General features: G+C 37.5%; 1 protein-coding gene across 1 annotated transcript in view; it reads left to right on the top strand.

The window, feature by feature from the left end:
- The first annotated feature begins 352 nt into the window (after positions 1–352).
- Positions 353–26,626, top strand: part of LOC105226394 (sphingolipid delta(4)-desaturase DES1) — a 56,744-nt gene continuing 30,470 nt past the window's right edge. The window contains exon 1 of the mRNA XM_049446062.1: positions 353–832. Within this exon, the coding sequence (XP_049302019.1) occupies positions 435–832 (398 nt within the window). The 5' untranslated portion in view covers positions 353–434. The remainder of the gene's footprint in view (positions 833–26,626) is intronic.

The following is a 26,626-nucleotide window of genomic DNA, read 5'->3' as shown; positions in this document are numbered from 1 at the left end:
AATTTTTTTGAAAAATGTTATTTTGAAAATGTACTTTATTTTATTTTTATAATATAACACAACACAAACGTCTTAATACTCGCTCTTCTAAATTTCATATTACCGAAATGAAAATGCCGTCGGCATATGTGTAAATGGGATATGTTGCCTCTTCGAAATTTTAATATAAATGAAAACTGCGCTGTCAAACTGCTGAAGTGACAGCTTATTGCTGACAATATATGGCAAACTAATTAGTTTACCATATATTGTAAGCAATAAGCAATATATAGGCACGGCAATACAGTTAGTAAGACATAGATTTTATCCTGTCGAGATGCCCAGTTAGAGTGAGCTTAGTTAAGAAAAAATTAGTCATTTTTATGTGGATTTTCACATTGTATCGTTGTTCTATAATATGCATTAAGTGGGAATGTGCATTTTGATGAGTAAATATGGGTCAAAAGGTTTCACGAACTGATTTTGAATGGGTGTACACAGAAGAACCCCACGCGTCTCGTCGAAAAATTATTTTGGAAAAGTATCCTCAAATAAAAAAACTATTTGGGTATGATCCAAAATTCAAATGGGTTGCCGGTAGCATGATAATGTTACAAATCTTGGCATTGTTTTTTGTAAAGGATTTTTCTTGGCCTTTATTATTAATAGCAGCTTATTGCTTCGGAGGTATATTAAACCATTCGCTTATGCTGGCAGTACATGAAATTTCGCACAATTTGGCTTTCGGACATGGCCGTCCCATGCATAACCGCATTTTGGGCTTTATATGCAACCTTCCCATTGGATTACCGATGTCAATATCTTTTCGTAAATATCACCTGGAGCACCATAGGTAAGTTGTAGCTTTAAAGATATAATTCGAATATCAGTCAATTAATAAAATCAAACATAATTTTGAAAAATTTATTGATTTCAAAATGAAATAATAATTCAGGTAAAGGTTCAAGAGAGCGGCTTTTCTGAAAACGTGCACCAATTTTCACGGGAAAGGTCTTAAAATACTCAATTTTAATTCTACTTTACGAATATGTATGGCGCGTGCCTTTAAAATCAATATTTTCTTTGTTTTTATCAAAAAACATCGTATTTCCCGAAATGAAAAATTCAGTTTTAGATGTTAAAATTATACTTTCTATAAGTTATATACACGTAATTATTGATGTTTAGTTAATCATTGGTTTTTATGTTATTTTTATAAAAATATGAAAAACTTCACAATCACTTCATTTCAACGAAAATGGCAAGGTTATGTTCGAAATTACGGCACAGCTGTTGTAAATTCGAATGGCCACTATTGATTCATGATCGTTTTCGAATTATCGATACTCTCAATATACGAGACTGATCGAGAATTGGTAAATATGAGAAATACATAATAGGAAAATTTATAATTCAATATTATTCAAGAATGATAGAATACAAGATTACGACAACCGCCATTATGATACGTCATAGTTGCGTGTTGAGAAGAACAAGAGTGAAAAACTGTCAAATGGCTTGCAAATTGTAAACAGAAAAGTGAACACTTTTGTAAATTCGCAAAATATTATTAATTCTTTCGATTTTAATGAAAAGTTTTAGTGAAGCGATTGAATATTGTTGAGTAAAAAGATTTGAATCATTTCTAAAGAAATATATCGGCCTATTGATAATAAAATTCTCTATTAAGTTGTGATTCAAATGGAGAAGACGTTTCTTGTGTTGTATATAAATATATACATATATTATAAGTTCAGATGTATCAGATGTATGAAATTATGATAAAAGAATTGTGAAATTAATTAATTAAAGAGGATTTAGTATTAAATATATTATTTCCTTTGCAAAATAACACCCATTTTTTGGCAACTTTTAAATCGCCCGAAAAACTAAAAAAACTCGTTTTCGATCCTTTAATTGCATAATAATTATTACAACAAGCCACTGCACATTTCATTTTAAAAAATTAATATATTTATGCTTAGAAATTTAAATAAATACAACAATACACTCTCACTGGTTTTCTTCATTTGAACAATTTCCACACATGCTACTCTATTTATTGTGGATGTGCCTAAAACTACTTACATATATCTTTTCTCGCAACAATATTCTAAACATTCCACTGAAATTTTTCCTGCAAAGACGAATGAATTAATATTATTTTGGGAATTTCCAAAAGTGTTTACTTTTCTGTTTACAATTTGTATGCATTTCTATGCTTGTTCTTCTCAACGCAAAAGTGTGACGTCACGAAATTGTTGCACAATGTATTTGTTTTTGTAAGAATTGTCAAGAGCTAAACCGAAAAAAACTAACGGTAAACTAGTGTCGTAATCTTGTATTCTATCATTCTTGATATTATTGCAGAAAGAAGAAGAATTTGCACACAAGGTAGGTAGGTAGGTAGGTAGGTAGGTAGGAGTGCAGCCCTATCGGGCTCAATTAGCACTGATGTGCCATTTTGATACACTGTTCGTGGAACCTCCTGTATCTGCTGTTACGTTCCATCGTTCGAGCGCTCGAAAAATAATATCCCTGGTCGGTCCAAAACCCCGGTGTTCAAAATTCTTCTGTGTCCAAATTCTTCTTCTTTCTGCAATAATAATGAATTATAAATTTTCCTATTATGTATTTCTCATTTTTGCCAATTCACGATCAGACTCGTATATTGCGAATATCGATATTTTGATTCCTTTTTATTTTTCCAATTATTATTATTTTTATAATATGTATTTCTCATTTTTACAAATTTTCTTTCTGACTCGAATATTGAGAATATCGATATTTTAATTTCTTTTTATTTTTCCAATTAATAACATAAAATTAGATAACGCGCCATACATATTCGTTATCATCACATGGCAGCGCTCCATTTCGTCGTAATTTTTGGTAAACAAATGAGGTTCAAACAAGTGTAAAATGTAATTTTTAAAACAAAGATTTTTTAGGTAAAAAACCTGTTAAATGTGTAAAATGTGGTTTTATTTAAAAGTTAATAGTGTAAATTAATTAATTTGAAGTGAAAAATGTGAAAAAAGTGCGTTTAATGTGGTGAAATAGCGTCTTGAAATGGTCCAATTTTTGCGATTTTTCGGACTTTAAGGTCGAATATCTCGTAAACTAAGCGTTTGCGGACCCTATAACCCTATATATTTTTTAATCAGGAGGACTTCCTCTTTCCAACGGTACCTTCAGATCGCGGCGCCAAAGTAATCGGAATTGTGCCTCCATCTTCTCTCTCAAACCATTTTGAGGTTTCGATGAAACTACTTATGTCCGATATGCTTTTGGTGGAAATCCATTCAAGGTTTGGTGCTTGGTGGATTCCGAGTGTTTTGTGTCGGATCTGTGCCAGAGCTGGGCATTCGCAGAGAAAGTGGAAGATTGTTTCCTTATTCCCTGCTACTCCGCAGCCACGGCAGATGTCGTTGTAGAGCATACCCATTTTGGACGCATGTTCCCCAAATGGCCAGTGCCCTGTTGTGGTAGCTGTTATTCTGTATATACTTTTCCTTGACCTATTTAATAGGTCGTTGGTTCTTTTCCTGTCGTATGTTGGCCATAATTGTTTAGCTATGACGCATTTTGTAATGTTTTTCCACCTGTTGTTTGCAATTTGTTGAAATTGTCTATTGATCTCTCCTTTGATCGATCCTAGCGGGCTCGGTATGAGCTCCGCCTCGGATTCATTGAGGAAAGCTCCTGCCTTTGCCAACTCATCTGCTTTTTCGTTACCGAAAATGTTCCTCTGGCCGGGAACCCAGATCAAGTTTAGCTGGAGCTTGTCTTTTATTGAGCTTAGCGCTCTCTTGCAGTTGTGAACTATACTGGAATTTGTCATGGGTGAAGACAATGCCAGGAGGGCCGCCTGGCTATCCGTAAATATAGTTGCTTTATGTATATTCCCGTGGTTTCCAATAGAACTTCGCAGGCTTTTTCTATGCCTAGTACTTCTGCTTGGAAGATGCTGGCCGAGTTCGGTAGACGTATAGAGAGAGATATGCCCAGATCAGCGGAGAATACCCCCATGCCCACTCCGCAGTCCATTTTGGACCCGTCGGTATAGACTGAGGTGGTACCCTCCTCTGCAATTGAACCTCTTCTCCATTCTCGTCTAGATGGTATCCTCACCTGGAAGTGTCTATTGAAATCCAGCTTTGGGAGAACGTAGTCTGATTTATTAATGGTGAACTTGTTTAGGATTACACTATGTTCGTAGTTCTGCTGATTCCAACCACCCAATTATTTTATTCTTATCGCCGCAATAGCAGCTGTTTTGTGAATAAAAATGTCCATGGGTAGATTGAGCGCATCAGTCGGACATGACCTGATTGCACCAGTAACACCCGCGCATACTTCTCTTTGTATTCCATTTAATTTTCTAATGTTGTATTATTTGTTTAGCGCTGGCTACCATACCAGAGCTACACATCCACATGATTATACTTGGTTTGAGGCCCCAATTCTTGTTGACAATTTTCTTACAAGTATAGTAGGCCATGTATGCTTTGTTTATTCTTTTTTCTATATTTATTTTCCAGGACAGTTTGGCGTTAATCTCCACCCCCAAATACCTAGCTGTTGGGGATAGAGTGAGTGTTGTGCCGTTTAGTACCGGAAGTTGAAACTGATGTATTTTGGTTCTGCTAGTGAATAGCATCAGTTCTGTTTTGTTCGGGTTAACTCCTAGACCATTGCTTTTAGCCCATAGGTTTAACCTACGAAGTGCTCTTTCCATAATCTCGCTGACTGTTGAAGGAAACATACCTGATACCAACAACACTATATCGTCTGCATACGCTACTGCTTTCACTCCTCCACCGTTTAATTGGAGGAGTATTTCGTTCAGCGCTACAACCCATAGAAGCGGAGAGAGGACCCCCCCTTGAGGCGTCCCTCTACTCCCATAACTTGTTTGTGTTGCAGCGCCGTTTGAAGCTATAATCATCCTATTCTCAAGCATCGATAGTATCCATCTGCACACAGTGTCATCTATGCCCCCATGCGCCAGAGAATTAATTATCGTATTTACTTCTATGTTATTGAAAGCGCCCTCTATGTCTAGAAAGGCAGCCATGGTGTATTGTTTGTGGTGCAGTGATTTTTCAATCACACTTATCACCTCGTGAAGGGCGGTTTCGGTTGATCGGCCCTTTATGTACGCATGTTGGGACTTCGATAACTTCTCCGCCATTATTGTTTTTACGTGTATATCTTAGCCTTTCTAGTACCTTCAGCATAAATGAGGTAAGGCTTATAGGTCTAAAATCCTTGGCGTTCTCGTACGTTGCAAAAAAAATATCCCTGGTCGGTCCAAAACCCCGCTGTTCAAAATTCTTCTGTGTCCAAATTCTTCTTCTTTCTGCAATAATAATGAATTATAAATTTTCCTATTGTGTATTTCTCATTTTTACTAATTCTCGATCAGTCTCGTGTATTGAGAGTATTGATATTTTAATTTATTTTTATTTTTCCAATTATTATTATTTTTCTATTATGTATTTCTCATGTTTACCAATTTTCTTTCAGACTCGAATATTGAGAATATCGATATTTTAATTTCTTTTTATTTTTCCAATTAATAATATTTTTTCTATTATATATCTCTCATTTTTATAAATTCTTGTTTAGTCTCGAATATCGAGAGTATCGATATTTCGAACCCGGTCACTGTTTGTATCACTAGTGCTTAATTGAATTTCCCTTTAAATAGTTAATATGGCTGCGATTTAGAATAGTATCCTCTGATTTCGGGGTTAAAATGGGAATGTGAGGATAGAGGAGGTGCTCCAGATCAAGAATATATATATATATAGTTGCAACTGACTTATGATTTTTGAGATATTTGCATTTAAAATTCAAAAAATTAATTTTTTTTTACGATGTCTTTAGGAGGGAAAGAGTTACTTGATCGAAACGAAATTTCTGGGGTTTATACACTAGTCAGAAAAAGTTTGCTTACAAGACTCATATGCTACCTAATTATTAAAAAACTTCCAGAAATAACAAAAAAATCGAACAAATTTTCCTTTTTGTTTAACATGTTGGTATTCAGTTTTTGTATACAGAACATTTTAATACTGTTGGATATAAATTAGAGTTAAAAACAAGAATGAAATCAAAAATAGACATAATTCACTTTAGAAAAAGTTTGTGTACAAAAAAATAAAAAAATTACAAAAATGTATTTTATTAGAAAATGACAGTTTCTAGTAACTAGTTGGATACCCTTTGCGTTGTAGGAGCTCTCTTAGTCGTTTTGGCATTGAATTTACGAGATTTGATGTCTCCTCTGATGTGATTTTGCTCCATTCCTCAAGGATAACATTTTTTAGCATTTCCTTCGAATAAAGTGGTGTTGGCGGATTCGACGCTCTAATAAATCCCATACGTGCTCAATGGGGTTGAGATCTGGTGATTGAGGGGGCGTATGTAGTTGTTTGGGCACATTGTAGCGGAGCCAGAGCTTAACAATTTCTGCAGTATGCTTGGGGTTATTGTCTTGTTGAAACAAATACCTGTCTTCCAATCCCAATTTAACTGTGCTTTGCTTTAAATTCGCCTTAAGAATGTCCAAATAAACTCTTTTATCCATTGTTGACTCAATAAACTGAATATTACCCCCACTTTTACTGGACGTACACCCCCACACCATCATGCCACCACCACCGTGTTTCACGGTCGCCGCGAGATTTTCTTTATTGAGTGCAGTTTCGGGTTTTCTACAAATAAGCTTTCGTCTTTTTATTCCAAATATACAAAACTTGCTTTCATCTGAAAAAATAACGCGTTTCCAGGACTCACGCGGCTTATTAATGTGCTCGTTAACAAATGCAACTCGTTTTAGCCTGTTGGTCAATGATATGAATGGCTTCTTTCATGCGACTCGGCTCCGGTAACCGGCTTTTTTGAAAATTTTACATATCGCTCATTTGCTGCAAGACCGGCATAAGTCAAAAAAATCGATTCGCCAGAAAACGAAAATTTCTTCTATGATATTCTAATTTTATAATGCAACCATAAAAATTAAAGTTTGTGTTAAAATTCATTATGAGCCATACAAATATGCTGGAAATTTTGTTTGAGTACAAAATCTTTTATATTCTGCTTTTGGGAAGCAATTGCCGGCACGATTCCGATTACGGCACGATTACTATTCTTGGGGCGCCGCGATTTGAAGGTACCGATGGATAGAGGAGGTCCTCAGGATTAAAAAATTTATACACATATACCGTCCTCAGACGCATGGTTTTCGAGATATTTCACTTCATAGTTCCACAATTTTACATGCAATTCACTCTTATTTTGTTTTGTTTTGTTTTTCTTTACATGTTCTGACAAATACCAGTGTTGCCACATATTTCTTAAAAAAACTAATAAAAATTTTTCTGTCGAACTACTTTCTGCACTGGCGGCCTTCGGCCACGCTTCAAAAAAAATAACCCTCATCGATCGAACACCTTATATGTATATATAAATATATGTATCATATAAATATATAAAACAAATTTTTGATTATATATTCAGGACACAAAGTATGGCAACACTGCTATTTGTCATAAATGTAAACACACAAATCGCTTGAAACTTCGAATGTGCAAAATTGTTTTAAAGTATATTTATTTTCTTAAAAAATATACAATTATATAAATTTTTAATATATACGAATGTCTACAGTGTAATTAAATATATAATATGTAATTAAATATAAAAATGTGTGAAAAGTGGGTCAAACATAGTGAAATAACGAGCATTGTTTTAAAAAATGTTTGAACTTTAAAATGAAATATCTCGAAAACTAATCCTGAGGACCTCTTCTATCCATCCGTACCATCAAATCGCGGCGCCTCAAGAATCGTAATATTGCCCCGATTACTTTAGCGGAGGGGTAAAAAAACCGAATTTCCGTATAAATGGGGTATGTGCGGATAGGGGAGCTTCTCCAGAGGAGGAATATCCAAAAATAATATTAAAATAATTTATATTTTTCAAATATACACGATTAAAGATTCAAAAATTTGCACTAAAAACACATGGTATTTCTCTGTTTCACTAATTTTTTTTTACATTTTTCACTTGGTATATTTAAATATACACTTTAAACATTGAAATAAGTTCACATTTCACTTTTATTTCGTAATATTTTACTTAAATTTATTAATTTAAAAATCACTTATCACACTCATCGCTGCAAAGGTTAGATTTACAATTATGAGGAAAACGAGCGTTGCCACATTTAAAACACCAAATTTGTAGGATTCTTAACGATATCTTTTTTTTTTTGCGTGATTTTTTTTCTATATTAATTATAATAAAAAATACTTTCCAACATTTCTCAAGTTATAATATTGAGTTGTGAAAACTTTTTCCATGTACATAATATGTACATATGTATAATATGCGATTTATGTTCAATAAAGACAAATAAATAAAAATCTATGATAACATTGTAAAATTTATATCATATCGGGGTGACTGAAGTACTTTCGCGTAGTACTCCTTTCTGCCTTGGCGGCCTTCGGCCGCGCTCTAAAAGAATAACCCTGGTCGAGCGAATACCCGGGGTGATCGAAGTACTTTCGCGTATAACTCCTTTCTGCGTTGGCGGCCTTCGGCCGCTCTCTTAAAAAGTAACCCTGGTCGAGCGAATACCCGGGGTGACCGAAGTACTTTCGTGGAATACTCCTGCGTTGGCGGCCTTCGGCCGCGTTTTGAAAAAAAAATTACCCTGGTCGAGCCCATACCCAGGGTGACTGAAGTACTTTCGCGTAGTACTCCTTTAAAAAGATAATCCTGATTGAGCCAATACCCGGGGTAACCTAAGCATTTTATTATTTTAATACGTAATATTATTATATGTTACCTAATTGTTTATTAAATTTGAATGAAAATCCATATGCATGGAAAGATTTTTTATACTCATTTTAATTTGAAATATGTTTTTATTAGAACTAAGATTGCTAAATAAAGAAAGAGGAATTATGTATATCAAAATAGAGAAATTCAGCGAATTGCTCATATTTGCTTATTATCATATGACAGCGCTCCATTTCCTCATAATTGTTAGCACATAAATGATGCGCACTACGAGTGTAAAAAGTAATTTTTAAAATAACGATTTCTTAGGTAAAAAACCTACAAAAAGTGAAAAATGTAGATGTATTTAAATGTTTATAGTTTAATTTAATTAATTTGAAGCAAAAAATGTGCGAAAAGTGTGTTTAATATGGGGAAATAGCTTGTTGAAATGTTCGAATTTTGGCAATTTTTGAACTTTGAAGTCGAATATCTCGTAAACTAAGCGTTTGCGGACCCTATAACCCTTTTTTAATCAGGAAGACTTCCTCTTTCCAACGGTACCTTCAGATCGCGGCGCCAAAGAAATCTGAATTGTGCCCAATTACCCCATGCATCTCGGCAAGTGCATTTGCCGGACGGCGGGCAGGATGTTGGTCGCAATTTCTATCTGAAACAAAAAATTTAAATAGATTCATATTTTCTAATAACATATCTTCTAGTTAAATTAAAAAAAATTGCAAAATTCTACAATTTTTTTAAACTTAAAAAAAAAAAATGGGCTTTTGCCAAAAATTTTCCATTTTATTTTGTTAAAAAATATGTTCAAACATGACTTTTCTTAGTTTTATTTAGTTTAAATAGAAGATAACGGGTGATTTTTTTGAGGTTAGGATTTTCATGCATTAGTATTTGACAGATCACGTGGGATTTCAGACATGGTGTCAAAGAGAAAGATGCTCAGTATGCTTTGACATTTCATCATGAATAGACTTACTAACGAGCAACGCTTGCAAATCATTGAATTTTATTACCAAAATCAGTGTTCGGTTCGAAATTTTTTTATCGACAAATTTTGTTCAGCGATGAGGCTCATTTCTGGTTGAATGGCTACGTAAATAAGCAAAATTGCCGCATTTGGGGTGAAGAGCAACCAGAAGCCGTTCAAGAACTGCCCATGCATCCCGAAAAATGCACTGTTTGGTGTGGTGTGTACGCTGGTGGAATCATTGGACCGTATTTTTTCAAAGATGCTGTTGGACGCAACGTTACGGTGAATGGCGATCGCTATCGTTCGATGCTAACAAACTTTTTGTTGCCAAAAATGGAAGAACTGAACTTGGTTGACATGTGGTTTCAACAAGATGGCGCTACATGCCACACAGCTCGCGATTCTATGGCCATTTTGAGGGAAAACTTCGGACAACAATTCATCTCAAGAAATGGACCCGTAAGTTGGCCACCAAGATCATGCGATTTAACGCCTTTAGACTATTTTTTGTGGGGCTACGTCAAGTCTAAAGTCTACAGAAATAAGCCAGCAACTATTCCAGCTTTGGAAGACAACATTTCCGAAGAAATTCGGGCTATTCCGGCCGAAATGCTCGAAAAAGTTGCCCAAAATTGGACTTTCCGAATGGACCACCTAAGACGCAGCCGCGGTCAACATTTAAATGAAATTATCTTCAAAAAGTAAATGTCATGAACCAATCTAACGTTTCAAATAAAGAACCGATGAGATTTTGCAAATTTTATGCGTTTTTTTTTTTTTTAAAAGTTATCAAGCTCTTAAAAAATCACCCTTTAATTTAATGCCAAAGATAATAAGTTTTGCCCCAATTCGATCCGACGTTTAGTTTTTTTTCTATCTTGCTAGCCAATACAGTAAAATCGTAAAAATGAAAAACCGAGAAATTGCGCATCAAAGTTTTCCCTTTCTGCCCAATCGCACATACAAGGTCTGTCGCAAAAGAAACAAGACTGTTAAAAAAAAACAACAAAAAATTAATTTTTTTCAAAAGTTATATTTTTTTATTCAAAGTAGTTTCCTTTTGCTTCGATACAGCGTTTAGCCCGGTCAATTAGCATTTCAAATGAGTGTTTAAGGTAATTTTTCGGAATGCTCTTCAGAATATCTGTCGTCGCCTTTTGGATAGCTGAAATGTCCTTTTATGGGCAAATTAAGTTTTTCAAATAGGTAAATATAACATGGTGCCAGATCAGGTGAGTAGGGTGAGTGATTAATGGTTAATATGGACTTTTTTTTGTCAAAAAATCAGTGACAAGCGTCGACCGATGACACGGCGCATTATCGTGCAACAGGCGTCAGGACCCTGCCTCACGGTATTGTGGACGAGCACGACGAATGCGTGACAAAAGACGATTCATAACACCAAGGTTAAACACAGCATTAATCGTTTGGCCAGGTGGGACGAACTCTCGGTGTACAATACCCTCGGAATCTTAAAAACAAATCAGCATTGTGTTTATATGCATTTATATGCATTTTACGAGCGATGACCAAAAGCTGCTGTCACTTTTTGATCGATAACATCGATTGTAGTTATCCAATTGTCTTACAATTTTTACGAAATGTCAACAACAGATCAAACTTTTTATTTCATATACCCACCAATATGTGGCGCCACCAAAACAGCGACAGACCTTGTAGATCTCTCTAATAACAAACAAAATACCCAAAGAGGAGCGCAAATCTTTTCTTCTACCCCTATTTCAGCTTCACCATCTAACTCTAAAATAATACACTAACAACGAAGCAACGAAAATAAAACCACCACAGTAAACTCAACAAATTCTAACTCTAAAACAAATAAGACAAATATTGAAAATAAAACAACCATAGTAAACGCCTCAAATTCAACGTACACTCTCCCAACAACAAGTGTAGTCGATGAGTCATCCACAACTCCCTTTGATTACTTTACAACAACCTCACTCATCTCCAACTTGATCAGCCAACTCAGTAATACACCCGTCGCTCCGTTCAATAATCCCACCACAGAATAGATCATGAGAATTCTTCAGTGGAATATGAAAGGTCTATTCAACAATTACCCAGACTTATATCGGTATTCTGCTTGAGTCGATTGTCTCATGTCTCTAATTGTCACAATCTTATATCGGTATTCTGCTTGAGACGATTGTCTCATGTCTCTAATTGTCACAATAGTAATTTAGTGACTCTGTTAGTCAGGAGTCTCATTTTGGTATTCTGGCAGATACAGTATAGTAGTATACTGCATAGTAGTATACTGTGTCTGCCAGAATACCAAAATGAGACTCCTGACTCATAGAGTCACTAAATTAAGATTGTTGACGAAATAAATTGAAAGCCGACGATGTTTGTTCAACGATGTTTATTCAACGACAGTTTATTAGCAATTGATTTGTATAGACAGAGTTTCGGTATTCAATAAAATAGAAAAGTACTGACTTAGAATATTCGAACATACGAGTGTTGCCAGAGTTTATATTATATATTCAACACTCCTCCTCAACAATTGTATGTTTTACATATTTACACAAATATTTCTTTATTATTACTATTTTAGCCCCAAGATCTCTGTAAATTTACAATGATTAACCCTTTTTAATTTTTTTCGTTAATACATCAGCTACCATAGCACTACTTGGACAATACTTTAATTCAATTTCATTATTATTGTAAACATCTCTTATATGATGAAATTTAATGTCTATGTGCTTACTACGAGCATGATAAACGGGATTTTTTACTAAGCTCATCGCGCTCAAATTGTCACCGTTGATCACGATCGAACCACCCTTATCGTACATTTTCATTTCTGTCCACAACTTATTTAAATAAACAGATTCTTTCGCTGCTGCCGAGAGCGCCATATACTCGGCTTCCGTGCTGCTCAAAGCCACTGTTGGTTGCTTTCTAGACTCCCAACTAAAAACGCTGCCACCAAAGAAAAATGCATAGCCTGTATATGACTTGCGGTCTGTTGCGTCACCACCCCAATCGGCATCTACGTAACCCTTCATCCACTCGCCAGTTTTTCTGTAGTGCAACTTCAAATTTATAGTCGCTTTCAGGTATCGCAAAACATGCTTTGCCGCTGCAAGATGCTCACAATGTGGATCGGAGTTTCGCTGCGCTAATTTGCACACCGAGTGCAATATGTCGGGTCTTGTGTTCACCGCGATAAACATTAGTGAGCCTATTAGACTCTGATACTCAGCTGCGTTGACCTTTCGACAGTTGCTTTCATTACAATTGACTTGAAAGCTTGGTTCAAGTGGTGTATATACTGGACGACACACATCCATGTCATATTTATGCAATAGTTGTTGCACTTGTTGTTTTTGGCAAATTGATATCGCCCCAACTGAACCAACTCGCTCGATCTCCATACCCAAGAATTTGTTAATGGGACCCTTGTCAACAATCTGAAAAATACTAGAAATTTGTTGTTTTTTTATTTTATTTTTTATTTTTATTTTACAAAGCTTACATAATAATTAATTATTGTGTAAACTACGGCAAACGCAGCGCTAGCAGCAGAGGCTTTCGGCCGGCTGGTTGGGTCAGATACGACGGAGTAGGTCTGTGTCCTTTAGAAATTTGTAAATTTTGCTGATATTTTCTTCTGTGGCGTCCATTAACAATAGGAGAGGGTCCTTGTTGTCGAAATGATGAAGTCTTTGAGAGGCAAGTTCTGGGCAGGATGCCAGTAGGTGTTGCACGCTGACTGTTGCTTGACAGAAGGGGCAGGTGTTGGATCTAATGCCATGTAATAAGTGCGCGTTGGTAATTATGGTGTGCCCAATTCGGAGACGTGTGTAGGGGGTGATGTGGTTGGTAGGTATCGATGTTGTGTATACGGGTTTTGTTCGGTTGGGGTTAATGTCCGAATAATGGTGATTATAATCCGCCCATTCACGTAATAACTTAGTTTGCCTCTGACTATGAATTAGACGGTATATGTCGCTAGGTAGAATGACTTCGGATGTGATTGTTGGTGTGATGGAAATATCTTTGGCGATGGTATCTGCAAGTGTGTTGCCCTTTATGCCGGAGTGTCCAGGTATCCACATGATTTTGATCTTGCGCGGAAGGGAAATAAGTATGTTTTTTATATTTTTGATGATACTGCCTGATTTGTTGTGGTTTTGTATAGCTTGGAAACATGACATACTATCGGTGCATATTATATGTTTACCCTTGTTTTTGGCAGAGTATTGAACAGCGTGGAATATAGCGGTTGCTTCGGCGGTGAAAATAGAGCAGAATGAAAAAAGGAGGCCGTACGCGACAACTTCTCGATTTTCCTTTACCACAGCATAGGAGGTGTGTGAGGCCTTCGATCCATCCGTGAAAATCAATTGCCAGCCGTTGGATTTATAATGTGCGATTGTTTCGGAAAACTTGGCTTTATAAACGGTGTTTGGTGTGCTATCTTTCCGCAAGGAGGCTAGGTCATTAATGAAGGATGTTTTGCTGGCCGCCCAGGGGGGGTGATGAGTGTACCGCGGAATGTGCAGCTTGATCGGCAGTTCAACCTGATTCGCGAGTAAGAAGCAGGTGTGTATTGAAGAGGGTTGTTTAGGAGTGGATACCCGTGAGGCGGCAGATTGGAAGTCTTTGTGGATAAGAGGATTGGGGCTCAGAGTGAGCTTTGAATAGAGCCTGAATATTTTGTCTTCCATGTTGTCGTGAAGAGCCGGCAAACCCGATTCGGCCAGAATGTTTTTTATGGGTGACGTTGGAAATGCGCGTATGGATCTTCGCACTGCGGCGTGGTAGGGAGCAGCGATCATCTTTAAATTTTGTTTAGCGTGTAATCCATAGATTTCTAAGCCGTAGTTGATGGTTGATAAGATGAGAGCGTTTGTCACGTTAATCAACAGAGCCGAACTAATTAGCGAGCGTTTGCTTGATAAATACTTAATAATGTTTAGCTTAACATAAAGTCTATCCTTAACATATTTACAGTGCTGTTGAAAGGAATATTTGGGATCGAATACAATACCGAGAAACTTAAGATTATCTGTACATACAATATTTACACAATTGAAGGTAAATGAAGGAGAATTGCAGGATCGTTTTTTGCATATATGGAGCATTTTGGTTTTATTGGGACAAATTGAGGGGCCTGAGGAGAGGGACCATGTGGATAATAGGCGTAGGATTTTGGAAAAGGTCCTCATGACTTCTGTTTGATCATTGGATTTGGAAAACAACAAAACGTCGTCTGCGTATATTTGGTGTTCGATGTTTGGGAACTTGTTAAAGATGTCGCTAATTTCATTGAAGGCTATAATGAACAAGATGACTGATAAGGGGGAGCCCTGCGGGGTGCCATTATCGAGTGGAAAAATGGAAGAGCGGGTGTTGGATATAAGTACACTTAGTTTTCGGTTTGAGAGAAATGATTTTATAAAATTGTACATTTTGGGGCCGATCTTCCATTTGTCGAGTTGTCTTAGTACTACCGGAGTTCCAATCCGATCAAATGCTTTTTGAAAGTCGAGGGAAAGGAGGGAAACATGGTTTTTGCTGGAGAGCGCGTTTGAGATGAAATGATCAAGGTGTAGTAGGGCATCTGTGGTGCCTTGTCCCTTCTTGAAGGCTACTTGGTTGTGGTGGATAAGTTGGTTTGAGTGGGCGTACCAGGTTAGTCTGGTAGCAATTATCTTCTCCATTAGTTTACCTAGACAGGGAAGAAGGGAAATTGGTCGATAGCTGTTAACTTCGCAAGGGGATTTGCCAGGTTTTAAGAGGGGTATTATAGCGCTGGTTTTCCACGCGTGTGGGTAGTGACCTGTGTTGAGGATATTGTTGTAATGCTTAATGAGACGGTGAAGGAGTAATCTGGGGAGATGCTTAATTATGGGATAAGATATTTTGTCGATGCCGGGTGTCTGGCCTTTTACTGCGGACAGGGCGAGTTGGAGTTCGTAAAGAGATATGTCGGCTTCTAAAAGTTTGGCTGAATGAGAGAGAGTGGTTGGTGTGATACGGTGTTGGAGGATTTGTGAGCGTTTAGAGGCGGTAAATTCGGGGGGGAAGGTTTGGTCTGACGAGGCGTTGGAGAAGTGACTGGCGAATTCTTGAGCTATATCCTGGGGATATAGAAGATTGCCATGAGAGGTGTTAAGGGAGTAGATTTGGGGATTAGAGGGTAAACCGGTGAGTGTTTTTATGTCAGCCCAGATTTTTTTAGGGTCGGATGACGCACTGATGCTGCTAGTGAATTTTTGAAAACAGTCGAGCTTAGCATCTTTGATTTTCCGGCGAAATTGCGCGTTCAGCTTTTTGAATTGAATGAGAGTTGTGGTGGACCGGTTGCGTTTGAAGTTGTGCCAGGCTTGTTGTTTGGCTTGCCTAAGGGCCGCAATTTCGTTGTTCCACCATAGGGGGGCTGGCTTTACTGGTTTGGTTGAGGAAAGAGGGATAGAGACGTTGGATGCACAGCGGATTGCTTTATGGATATTGGAGGTTTCTTGATTGATGTTGGAGGATGTTGGGAAGGATTTGGAATAAAACTCGCATGCGCTTTCGAATTTGTTCCAATCCGCTCTATCTGTTTTAAATTTGATCCTGGGAGAGAAGGGAATGGTGGGTCGGGATGTGAGAATTTTGATGAGGATCGGGAAGTGATCGCTGCCGTGAAGGTCATCTATAAGGTGCCATGATGAGTTGTTGGAAAGGGAGGGAGAGGAAAGCGTAAGGTCAATATGGGTAAAGGTTGAGTGGGTAGAGAAGTGGGTGGGGGAGCCGTCGTTTAGTACGATGCAGTTGGAGGTGAGGATGGCATTTTCTATACAATGTCCTCTCTGATTATAGGAGGCAGATCCCCAGAGCGGACTCCAAGCGTTAAAGTCGCCTGCAAGGATGAAGGGTTGGGGAAGGGAGGGGAAAAGATTGTAAAAGTCAGCTGTTGTTATTAATTGACTTGGCGGGGAGTAGGCGCAAGTTATGGTGATCCTGATGGGGGTTTGAAGTTCTATGGATAGTGAGGATATATTGGATTGGGTAGGAAGGGGCTGGTGGGGAAGGTTTCTCTTAACCAGAATAGCTATTCCTTGTTTGTTTGAGATTATGTGAGGTAGGTTGTGGAAGTGCCCTACGTAGGATTTGGGGGTGGGGGCAGAGGAATTGTGGGCAAGGTGAGTTTCGTTTAGGAGTATAATGGAGGGTTTATACATCTTTATTAGGATTTCAAGTTCAATGTAGTTATTGTGATACCCGTTTATGTTCCACTGTAATAATGATAACATTTGTTATATAATATGTGTGTTAGTATATGAATTAAGGGGTTAGTATAAGGATATCTATATTTACGACTTATCTATGTTGGTTGACTTGTGTGACGGTAATGTTGTTTTATATGTATTTGGTGTTATGAGGACGTTAAGATCGGGGAATTTTGCGTGTAATTGGCTGAAAGGTGACATCTCGGTATCACTGATAATTGGGCTGGGGTATGTAGGGGTGGGTGGGCTGTAATTTTTTTCTGCATTTCTACTTGTAGTTGCTATTTCTGGTGTGCTGACGTTGATTGCTGTTTGTTGTCTTACTGGGGATGTTGATGTGCTGTATTTCTGCTGAGGTTTGGATATAGTTGAAGTTGTTTGTGTGATTGATTTAGTATGACATGTTTTCTTGGATGCTCCGTTATTTGCTTGTGGGTTATTGTTTGTAGTTTTTACATGGGGTTTGTTTGCTGGAGTTGTTTGCAAGTCGTGTGCTGTGTTTACAGTTGTTGGTTCGGTCGTTATACTGCTGGTGTTTTTTACAATTTGTGCGAAGGACGGCGCCCTTATTTTTTTTAGAGGGGGTTGCATTTGATGTGTGTTGGGGTCGCTGTTGAAAATTTTCCATGCATCTCTAATTGTGCATCGGCGCTCTATTTTTATTTTATTTACTGACTTGTATTTAAGGAAAGTGGGACAGCCAGGGTCATTGGATGGATGGGTTTCAATTTGGCAGTTTATGCAGAATGTTCTTGGGCATGGATTATGTGGCGGAGAGGTTGCACACTGGCTACATAGCTCAATGTTTCGACATCTATTTTTGGTATGACCGAGTCTTTGACAGCATTTGCACCGCATCGGATTTGGGATAAATTCTTGCACACGAACCCTTTCCCATCCTAATTTAAGGATTTCTGGCCTACGGATTAGGTCGAATGTCACAATTGCAGCACCGGTAGAGATTAGTACGTCACCCTCTTTTCGCATGATTTTTTTGACTTCGATCACTTTTTGGTTTCCTAGCCCTTCTACTAATTCTTCTTCGGAGAGGTTGATTAGGTTTCTGGAAAATATTCTGCCTTGCGTGGTGTTAAGACCTTTGTGAGAGGTAATTTTTACAGGTATAATGCCTATGTGAGTTGCTTTAATGTACTTTTCGGCCGATTTCGCATTTTCGACTTTTAGGAGGAGGTCACCGGATCTGAGTTCCGTTACAACGGTGTTATCGCCGCAAATGTGTTTTAAACCCCTTTCGATTTGAAAGACATTATATGATGATAATGGACGGATTTTGTCATCTGCAATTGGACCGATGGCACTTGCCACAAGGAACCGAGGGATATGGTCGTCATTTTGTTTTGGCACAGGAAGTGGTACAAAGTCACTGAATTTTGGTCGTTTGTTGGGACGTTGCAAATCGGGATCGAGTAACCGAAACCTATTGCTTTCGGGGGGGTCAGCCCCGTTCATGGTGTCGAATGATAACTACGGCACTGGATTTTTTATTTTTATGTTTACACTGAGTTTTTTTTTTTTTGTATGTTTACACTAATAAATTAACAACTACAACTTTAAGGAGCAGCGGTAAATGAAACAGCTAGACTATCGTAGTCGATCGCAAAGAGGAAAAGAACGCGTGAAAAGGTCACGGGACGTGTTTACACGGCGGTTGCCCACTTTGAACTATTTGTTGTTTTATCTGCTTTAACTCACCAAGATCTGAACAAGCAATCATCAGATCGTCAACGTATACTGCAATTATGTTTAATTTGCGCCCTTGATTTTTAGTATACAAGCACGGCTCGCTGTTACATGCAGAAAACCCCATTTCCTTTAAAACTTCATCAAGCCTTGAGTTCCAAACTCTGCCTGACTGCTTAAGGCCGTACAATGATGATTTTTTCAGCTTCAAAACGCAGTCGTTGTCTTGATGAAACATCTCTGGCTGTTTCATATAAATGTCATCTTCTAGCTTGCCATTCAAATAAGCCGTCGACACGTCAAGCTGATGAACATGTAACTCGTATTCGGCCGCTATAGCCAACACCATTCTTATAGTTGCATATCTCACGACAGGTGAGAAAATCTCGTTGTAGTTAACGCCATACGTTTGCCCGCAACCTTTTGCTACTAGCCTCGCCTTGTACCGCTCGATGTCACCATTTGCGTTTGTTTTTACCGCAAATACCCGCTTGCAGCCAATAACTTTATGGCCCTTCGGTACCGCTGCTTTCTCCCATGTATCGTTGTTAACTAAAGCGTTGTACTCCTCCTGCATAGCGCACCACTATTCATGCGCCTGTTTGCTGTTCATTGCTTCTTCAACTGATACTGGTACTTTAACATTTTCAGTATATGCTAAGTTTACTGCACTTTGTTGTTTTCTTGGTCTGCCAGGTAAACCAGTTCTAATTAACCGTGGCCTACCACGCCGCATCTGCTGATGTTCAGGACAATCGTGCATTTCATCATCGATTGAACTGCTACTCTCTACAGCGTCTTCATAATCGGACTGCTCTTCTTCTTCTGCTACATGTTGTATCGGATCAGCTCCTTCCAATGTAAACTGTGCTACCTCCATTGGCGAAAAATGTTCACCCTTATTTTTCCCCATCAAAATTGTTTCGTCGAATTTTACATCGCGTTTAACAATTACTTTTCGCGTTTTTGTATCAAAGAGGCGATATGCTTTCGATGCACTGTCGTACCCTACCATGATGTACTCGTCGCCTTTTTGCTGAAATTTGCTATGCTGCGATTTGTTCAAGGCTATCGCAAGACATCCAAACACTTTGAAATGCTTTACCACAGGCTTTCGTTCAACCCATATTTCGTATGGAGTAACACCATCCAGCGCTTTAGATGGCGACCGATTTCGAATGTACACTGCACAATTTATTGCCTCTGCCCAGTAACTCTCACTCAGCCCTGAATGTACCAGCATACAACGCGCCATCTCTACCAGCGTTCTGTTGGCACGTTCTGCCACACCATTCTGCTGTGGAGTATATGGGACTGTGAGCTGGTGCCTTATGCCACATTCACCCAAAAATCTTTCAAAATTATTATTAACATATTCACGGCCATTATCCGTGCGTAATGTTTTTATTTTGTTACCGGTTTGTAGCTCGACCATTGCTTTAAATAATTTAAAGTTTTCAAACACTTGGTCTTTTGTTTTCAAAAAATATACAAACACCGACCTAGATTTATCGTCTATAAAGGTCAGAAAATATCGTGACCCACCGTGCGATTGCGTACTAAACGGACCACAAACATCCGAATGCACCAAGTCTAAAATGTTTTTTGCACGATTTTCTGAAGCTACAAACGGTTGAGAACATATTTTGCTCTTAACGCATGACACACACACAATATCGTTTGCATTTGATATCGAATCTATTCCATTCACAATGTTTTTATTTGAAAGTTCACTTAGGCTTCGAAAATTAATATGCCCATATCTATTATGCCACATTACAGTATTTTCGGCTCTAGTTAAATTACACGACTGTATTTTGTCTCGTATTACATACAAACTATTTTCTTTATTTGCTTTAAATATAATAGAATTGTCTTCTTTATCTCGCACTACTGCACAACCATTTCCGAATGTTGCTTTAAACCCTTTCTCATCAATTTTTGGTATTGATATAAAGTTCATTTGCAAATCTGGTACATACAAACATTTCGTCAGTTTAAAATTCCAACCAGACGTTTTTACAACAACGTCGCCAATGCCTTTGGCATCAACGGAGTATTTTCCTGCTAATTCTATTCTTTCGCTATGCTCGTTCATTCGCACAAATAAGTGTTCATCTGTACACATATGCGACGTCGCGCCACTGTCGATACACCAAACGTTAGAATTCTGCTGCTGCCGCTTTGCCTCCGCAAAAATTGCTAACGATTTCTCCTTTGCCTTCTCTTCTCTGCACTGTGCCGCATAATGCCCCTTCTTACCGCAGTTGAAGCATTTGAAGTTGCGCTTCGCTTTGCTCCTACTGTGTTCGGTTTGCGCACTCGTTCTTTCTCCATCGCTGCGATTGTTACTAAGCGTTTTGGTTTCGTTGTATTTCTTTGAATTTGCGCGTGCAGCGCATGCTTGTGTGTTTTCGAAACCGTTATGGCTCGCGTCTGTACAGTTGTCTCTGCGACGCTCGCCTTCTTCCGTTACTTTTATTTTCAACGCGTCCAATTTTGGCAAATTATCCCTTGCTTCCAATGCTACTACAAAGTTCTCGTAACTTCCAGGTAAGCTTGCCAACAGCATGATTACCAATAGCTCTTCTTGTAATTCGATGGTTACTTCTGCCAACTCGTCGACAATTTTTGAAAATGTATTCATATGCTCGCGCACATCTTCGCCCTCAGACATTCGTAGACCAATCAGCCTCTTAAACAGTGAGACTTTTCGTACGGGACCACTTGATTTGTTTAAATCTTTTAGCGCTCTCCACACTTGTGGCGCTGTTGTACACTTTTTTATGTGATTAAGGCTGGTTGCTTTTACACACAACATTATAGTTGCGATCGCTTTATTGTTTTTTACCAACCATTCTGCCCTATTCTCCGCTGTTTCCTTTAACTCTTCGGAAACCACTGGCCACAAATCTTGATGCACAAGAACACTACGCATTTGCAGACACCAAGTGTCATAATTGCTTGCGTCTAGTTTTTCGATGTTGAAATTCATTTTTTCAGTCATTACTACACTTACGATTTTTCGCAAAAAACTGTTCACGGTTTGCTTAATTTATTTCGCGGCACTATTTGTAACGTTTTACAATTATCCGCGTTGTTACTGCCCAGCCTGCGTTTGGCCTGGGCCCATAACCTGTTGACGAAATAAATTGAAAGCCGACGATGTTTGTTCAACGACGTTTATTCAACGACAGTTTATTAGCAATTGATTTGTATAGACAGAGTTTCGGTATTCAATAAAATAGAAAAGTACTGACTTAGAATATTCGAACATACGAGTGTTGCCAGAGTTTATATTATATATTCAACAAAGATTGTGACAATTAGAGACATCAGACAATCGTCTCACGCAGAATACCGATATTAGTTTAGTGACTCTGTTAGTCAGGAGTCTCCTTTTGGTATTCTGGCAGATACAGTATACTACTATACAGTATACTATTAAATTTACTCATAAATGAATTCTCACCAGAAATCATTGCATTACAGGAAACTCACCTCCCATCATCGGTCATTTTCATAATTTACCACAAAACAAAGCATTGCCTTATTTATTAAAAAACAAATCAAACATAAAATTATCCCAATATTATCAAACATCTCCGTCATTGCGATAGAAGTTAACATCGGTTTCAAATTTTCTATAATCTCATGTTATATCCCTCCGCATCAAAATGATCTTATAAACATCACAACCGCAGTTTCTCCACCCACTATAATCATTGGAGATTTCAATGCTTGGAGTCCACTAAGGGGATCCACTTCCTTTAACGTAAGAGGTCAAATAATAGAAGACGTTATACTAGCAAGAAATCTCGTAGTTCTTAACGATACATCACCAACCCACTTCTCTACACACAAATCGTTCACTCATGTTCTTTCACTTTAGAAGATCTTCACAATAGCGACCATTTTCCGCTCATAACTTCTTTCGTTACGCCGATGCAATATACGATTAAACCGCGATCAAAATTTCTTATAGAAAAAGCCGATTGACTGAAATACTGTTCCCTGATTAACACAATTACAAACACTAGAATAACGTCAAAGAATATAAATGCAGAAGCGTTGAGTATAAAAACAATTATACGCTCCGCTGCCCATTTAGCCATTCCTCAAACAAACACAAGAAAATTTACCACTAAACTCCCGTATTGGTCCAAGCTATTAACTGCTCTAAGGAGCACAAAGCAATCACTTTGGACTACATTTAAATAGAACAACAGAAAATTTAATTAGATATAAAAAAGCAAATTCCAATTTCAGGAGAGAACTTAAATCCGCAAAAAGGAAAACTTTTGAAAAATTAACAGCTAGTATAAAACCCACTTCAAGCCCTAAAAAAATGACATAAAAACTCTTTCAGGTGGATACTATCAAAACAAAATCGACTTTATCCAATCACCGTTAGGTCCTATTTATGATCCACAAAAAATCGCTGAAAATTTTGCCAAATTATGGTCAATTAATGCCAAAAGTTCAATCTTTCACTCTAATTTTATTACTCTTTCAAATGAAGTAATTTCACAAAATTACTACAACTGATCACCGTGTGTTGAAGCTACCTTGATAGAATCTCCCAATTTGATTTTACTATCAGTAAAATGTCCGGAAAAACACCTGGATCAGACAAAATTGCTTACCCCCTATTAAAAAACCTCCCACACTCCTTAAAAGTCAGATTGATATCCACAAACCTAACAAATCAAATACCTCAATCGCTGACTTCAGACCAATTTCTTTGATTCCTTGTATGGCAAAAGTTCTGGAAAAAATCATTTCAAAGAGAATAATGTGGTATGCCAAACAAAAGAATTTAATAAGCCCCAATCAGTTCGCTTTTCAAAGTGGTCTTGGTGTCATTGACGCCCTATTTAACTTAGAGCATTGCGCCTCTTCACAATATCTGCGAAAAACCATTTATCCGTCCTCAGCCTAGACTTTGAAAAAACTTTTGATAGAATCGGAGCCCATACAGTTCTACAAGAACTACAAAAATGGGACATTGGCAACAAAATGTATTATTTTATAAAGACATTTCTTTCAATTCGTAAATTTTCGGTAAGTGTTAGCAACTTCAACTCCAATATTTTCCCCCTTCATAACGGCATAACACAAGGATCTCCTCTCTCTGCAACGTTATTTATTATAGCCTTTAATCAACTCAGTAACTTAATAGCCTCAAACCGCAACGTTGACCACCTTATCTACGCTGATGATGTATTAATATTCTCGGCTTTAAAAAACTTGAACGAAGTCAAAATCATTTTTACTAATATTCTGACCGACATAATGGAATGGTCTAAAGCGACAGGAACCAAAGTTTCTGCAAGCAAAAGTTCAAAATTTCACATCTGCAGAAAAAGAAATTGCACCTTCCCTAACCTTTCCCTTGAAAATATTCAAATCCCACATACTAATATCTTAAAAATACTTGGTATATTATTTGATAAAAAGCTAACATTTAAGGAATATTGTAAATATGTTAGATTAAGCTTACTCAATAGATTAAACATTATTTTCTTTCATCAAAACACTGTCACATACACATCTCAACACTTGTAAATATCACAAAAGCACCGATGTTGTCAAAAATAGATTTTGGACTCGCAATTTATGGACATTGTGCAAAAAAGCACCTCACTCTCATTGAAACAGCTTATCGGCAAGAAGAAGTATTCGCGCATTCCCCACCTCACCAACCAAAGTAATACTAACCGAAGCAGGTCTTCCAAACATTCATCATAGAACAAAATTTGACACAATGATGCTCATACCAAAGTTCATGCATGTAATGTAAAAATTCGATCTTGTTTAATCTACTGAAAACAAATCCAAAAACCAACAAGCCATCTACGATCATAAAATGCTTGAATATTATCAATCAGTTTCATATGACTTCGACACCGCAACTTTTAAAAGTTAACACTCACCCGCACTGGCTAACGCTGAAATCGCCTGTAATAAGTACGCTATTCGAATTTCAAAAAACAACCACCAATGCAGAGCAATATATCCACCTATTCAATGACGCAGTAGTAAAGTACAACCCGGAGTGGAAATTAATATACACCGACGGATCCAAATCAGACACCCACACCCACACATAACCGTCGGAATCTTACCAACGTACTGCTCGATATTTTCAGTTGGTTTCCTGCGGCTATAACAATATATACTTTTCATGTAGATAACCTCCTCTATCGGACCATACCCAGTTCATATCCGAAATCCTGGGGCGGTATTTTAAAGTTTTCCCTTCCATTGTAATAAAAAAAGGTTTTAGGGCTTATAGGTATGTTTTATTGCATCTATTAGTTTTACAAAGGGATCATAAAGGTTATTCGCTATATTCTTTCTCCAAATATACTCATATATTAAATTTGAAAAATCTTTATTATTATTATACTTATCTTTGTTAAAAAAAAAACGTTTAATTACCCGCCACTGGGACTCTATGCATTGAGTTTGGGTTCCGTCCTCTGCAACGAACGGATTATCCGGGTCGCTGTGATTTACTCGTCGGTGCTCATACACGTGACTGGACAGACAGTCGTACGTTTCCAAAAATAGGTACATATAACAGTACCTTTTGCCACGTGCTACCAAAGATATGAGGACCTCAGCAGACCTCGCATTGCCGGGACATACTTCCAGCCTAAGGTCGTCACTCCCATCCCAAGAACCCAGTGGCCTTCGACTCTCCGCCCTAAAAAAAAATGATATACATATATTAATGTGGGGTTTGAGCAACACGGAAACCGTTTTTCGCAAGAAGTTTCGAACAACAGACTCCGAACCAGAAAATGCCAATGCTAGACGACGACTTGACGAGGAAAGGCGTAGCCGTGCGCATGTGAAGAATTGATCTATAATCGGAGTGTATTTTTTTCAAAAGTAACTGCTAAACCTTTTTGCCTTTTTATAAAAAAAATTAATTGTCAATCGTTTCGTTTTTTGTAATAATGTTTTTCATTATTAAATAAAATTTGTACTTTTTAAATTGTAAAACAATATGAAATCGCAATACTTGAATTTGATTTAAACAAAAGGTAATTAACTTGTAAGTGCGTGGGTACAATTCACACATTATTTACGTAAAAAAACAATGTATTTATTATTACCTTTGTTATATTTCCTCATTCCAAATTTGCTCTCATCTATTTGAACAGTTTAAAACTGGCTCCCTGAAAAAACTGTTCTCCTTCACCTCGCGTTGCGTCCAGTGGGATGCATACGTATACACTAAATAAAACACTTGAGGAAGTGGTATTTCAACGTTGTCAAACCAGAGAATGTAAAGACATAGAGAAGGTGCAGTTCCATATCGAACATTTGAAAAATTAGAACCACGGAATTCACCTCACGACCATGGAATTCACGCTGTGAAATGTTAACATTGTTTTGCTTTCAACAACGAAATCGCTTGTATGTGTAATGTATGCAAATACATATGTACGAGTATGTATGTATGCTTTTGCGTTTTGCTCTCAGCATAATTCTTTAATCCATATTAACATGTAAAAATAATTATGATATGATATGTGCGCGCATTGATTTGCATATTTATACTTTCACTAGCGGACCTATCCATTCTTCACTGTGGCTGATACATAGATAATGCTACTACTATCATCTAGTTATATGATTTCTATTAGTTGGATTATAACTATTACTTAATGAGATGCAGCATTTTTGTGAAGCAATTTGTGTTAGTTTATAACAAAATTGATCATAAAGCATTTCTTGTGTTAATAAAGCGTTTCTTTTTGGGGGAAAATATTGCCGAATTTGTGCTCATAGAAATCCACCCATGAAAAAAGTGAGTGTGCTTATGACCGCACGACTGAAGTGAAACTTCTTTCCGTATATACCAAATTGCATGCACATGCCGTAGTCT

The sequence above is a fragment of the Bactrocera dorsalis genome, chromosome 1 (assembly GCF_023373825.1).
Source record: "Bactrocera dorsalis isolate Fly_Bdor chromosome 1, ASM2337382v1, whole genome shotgun sequence".
NCBI lineage: Eukaryota > Metazoa > Arthropoda > Insecta > Diptera > Tephritidae > Bactrocera > Bactrocera dorsalis.
This window is presented reverse-complemented; position numbering and strand designations above follow the sequence as displayed.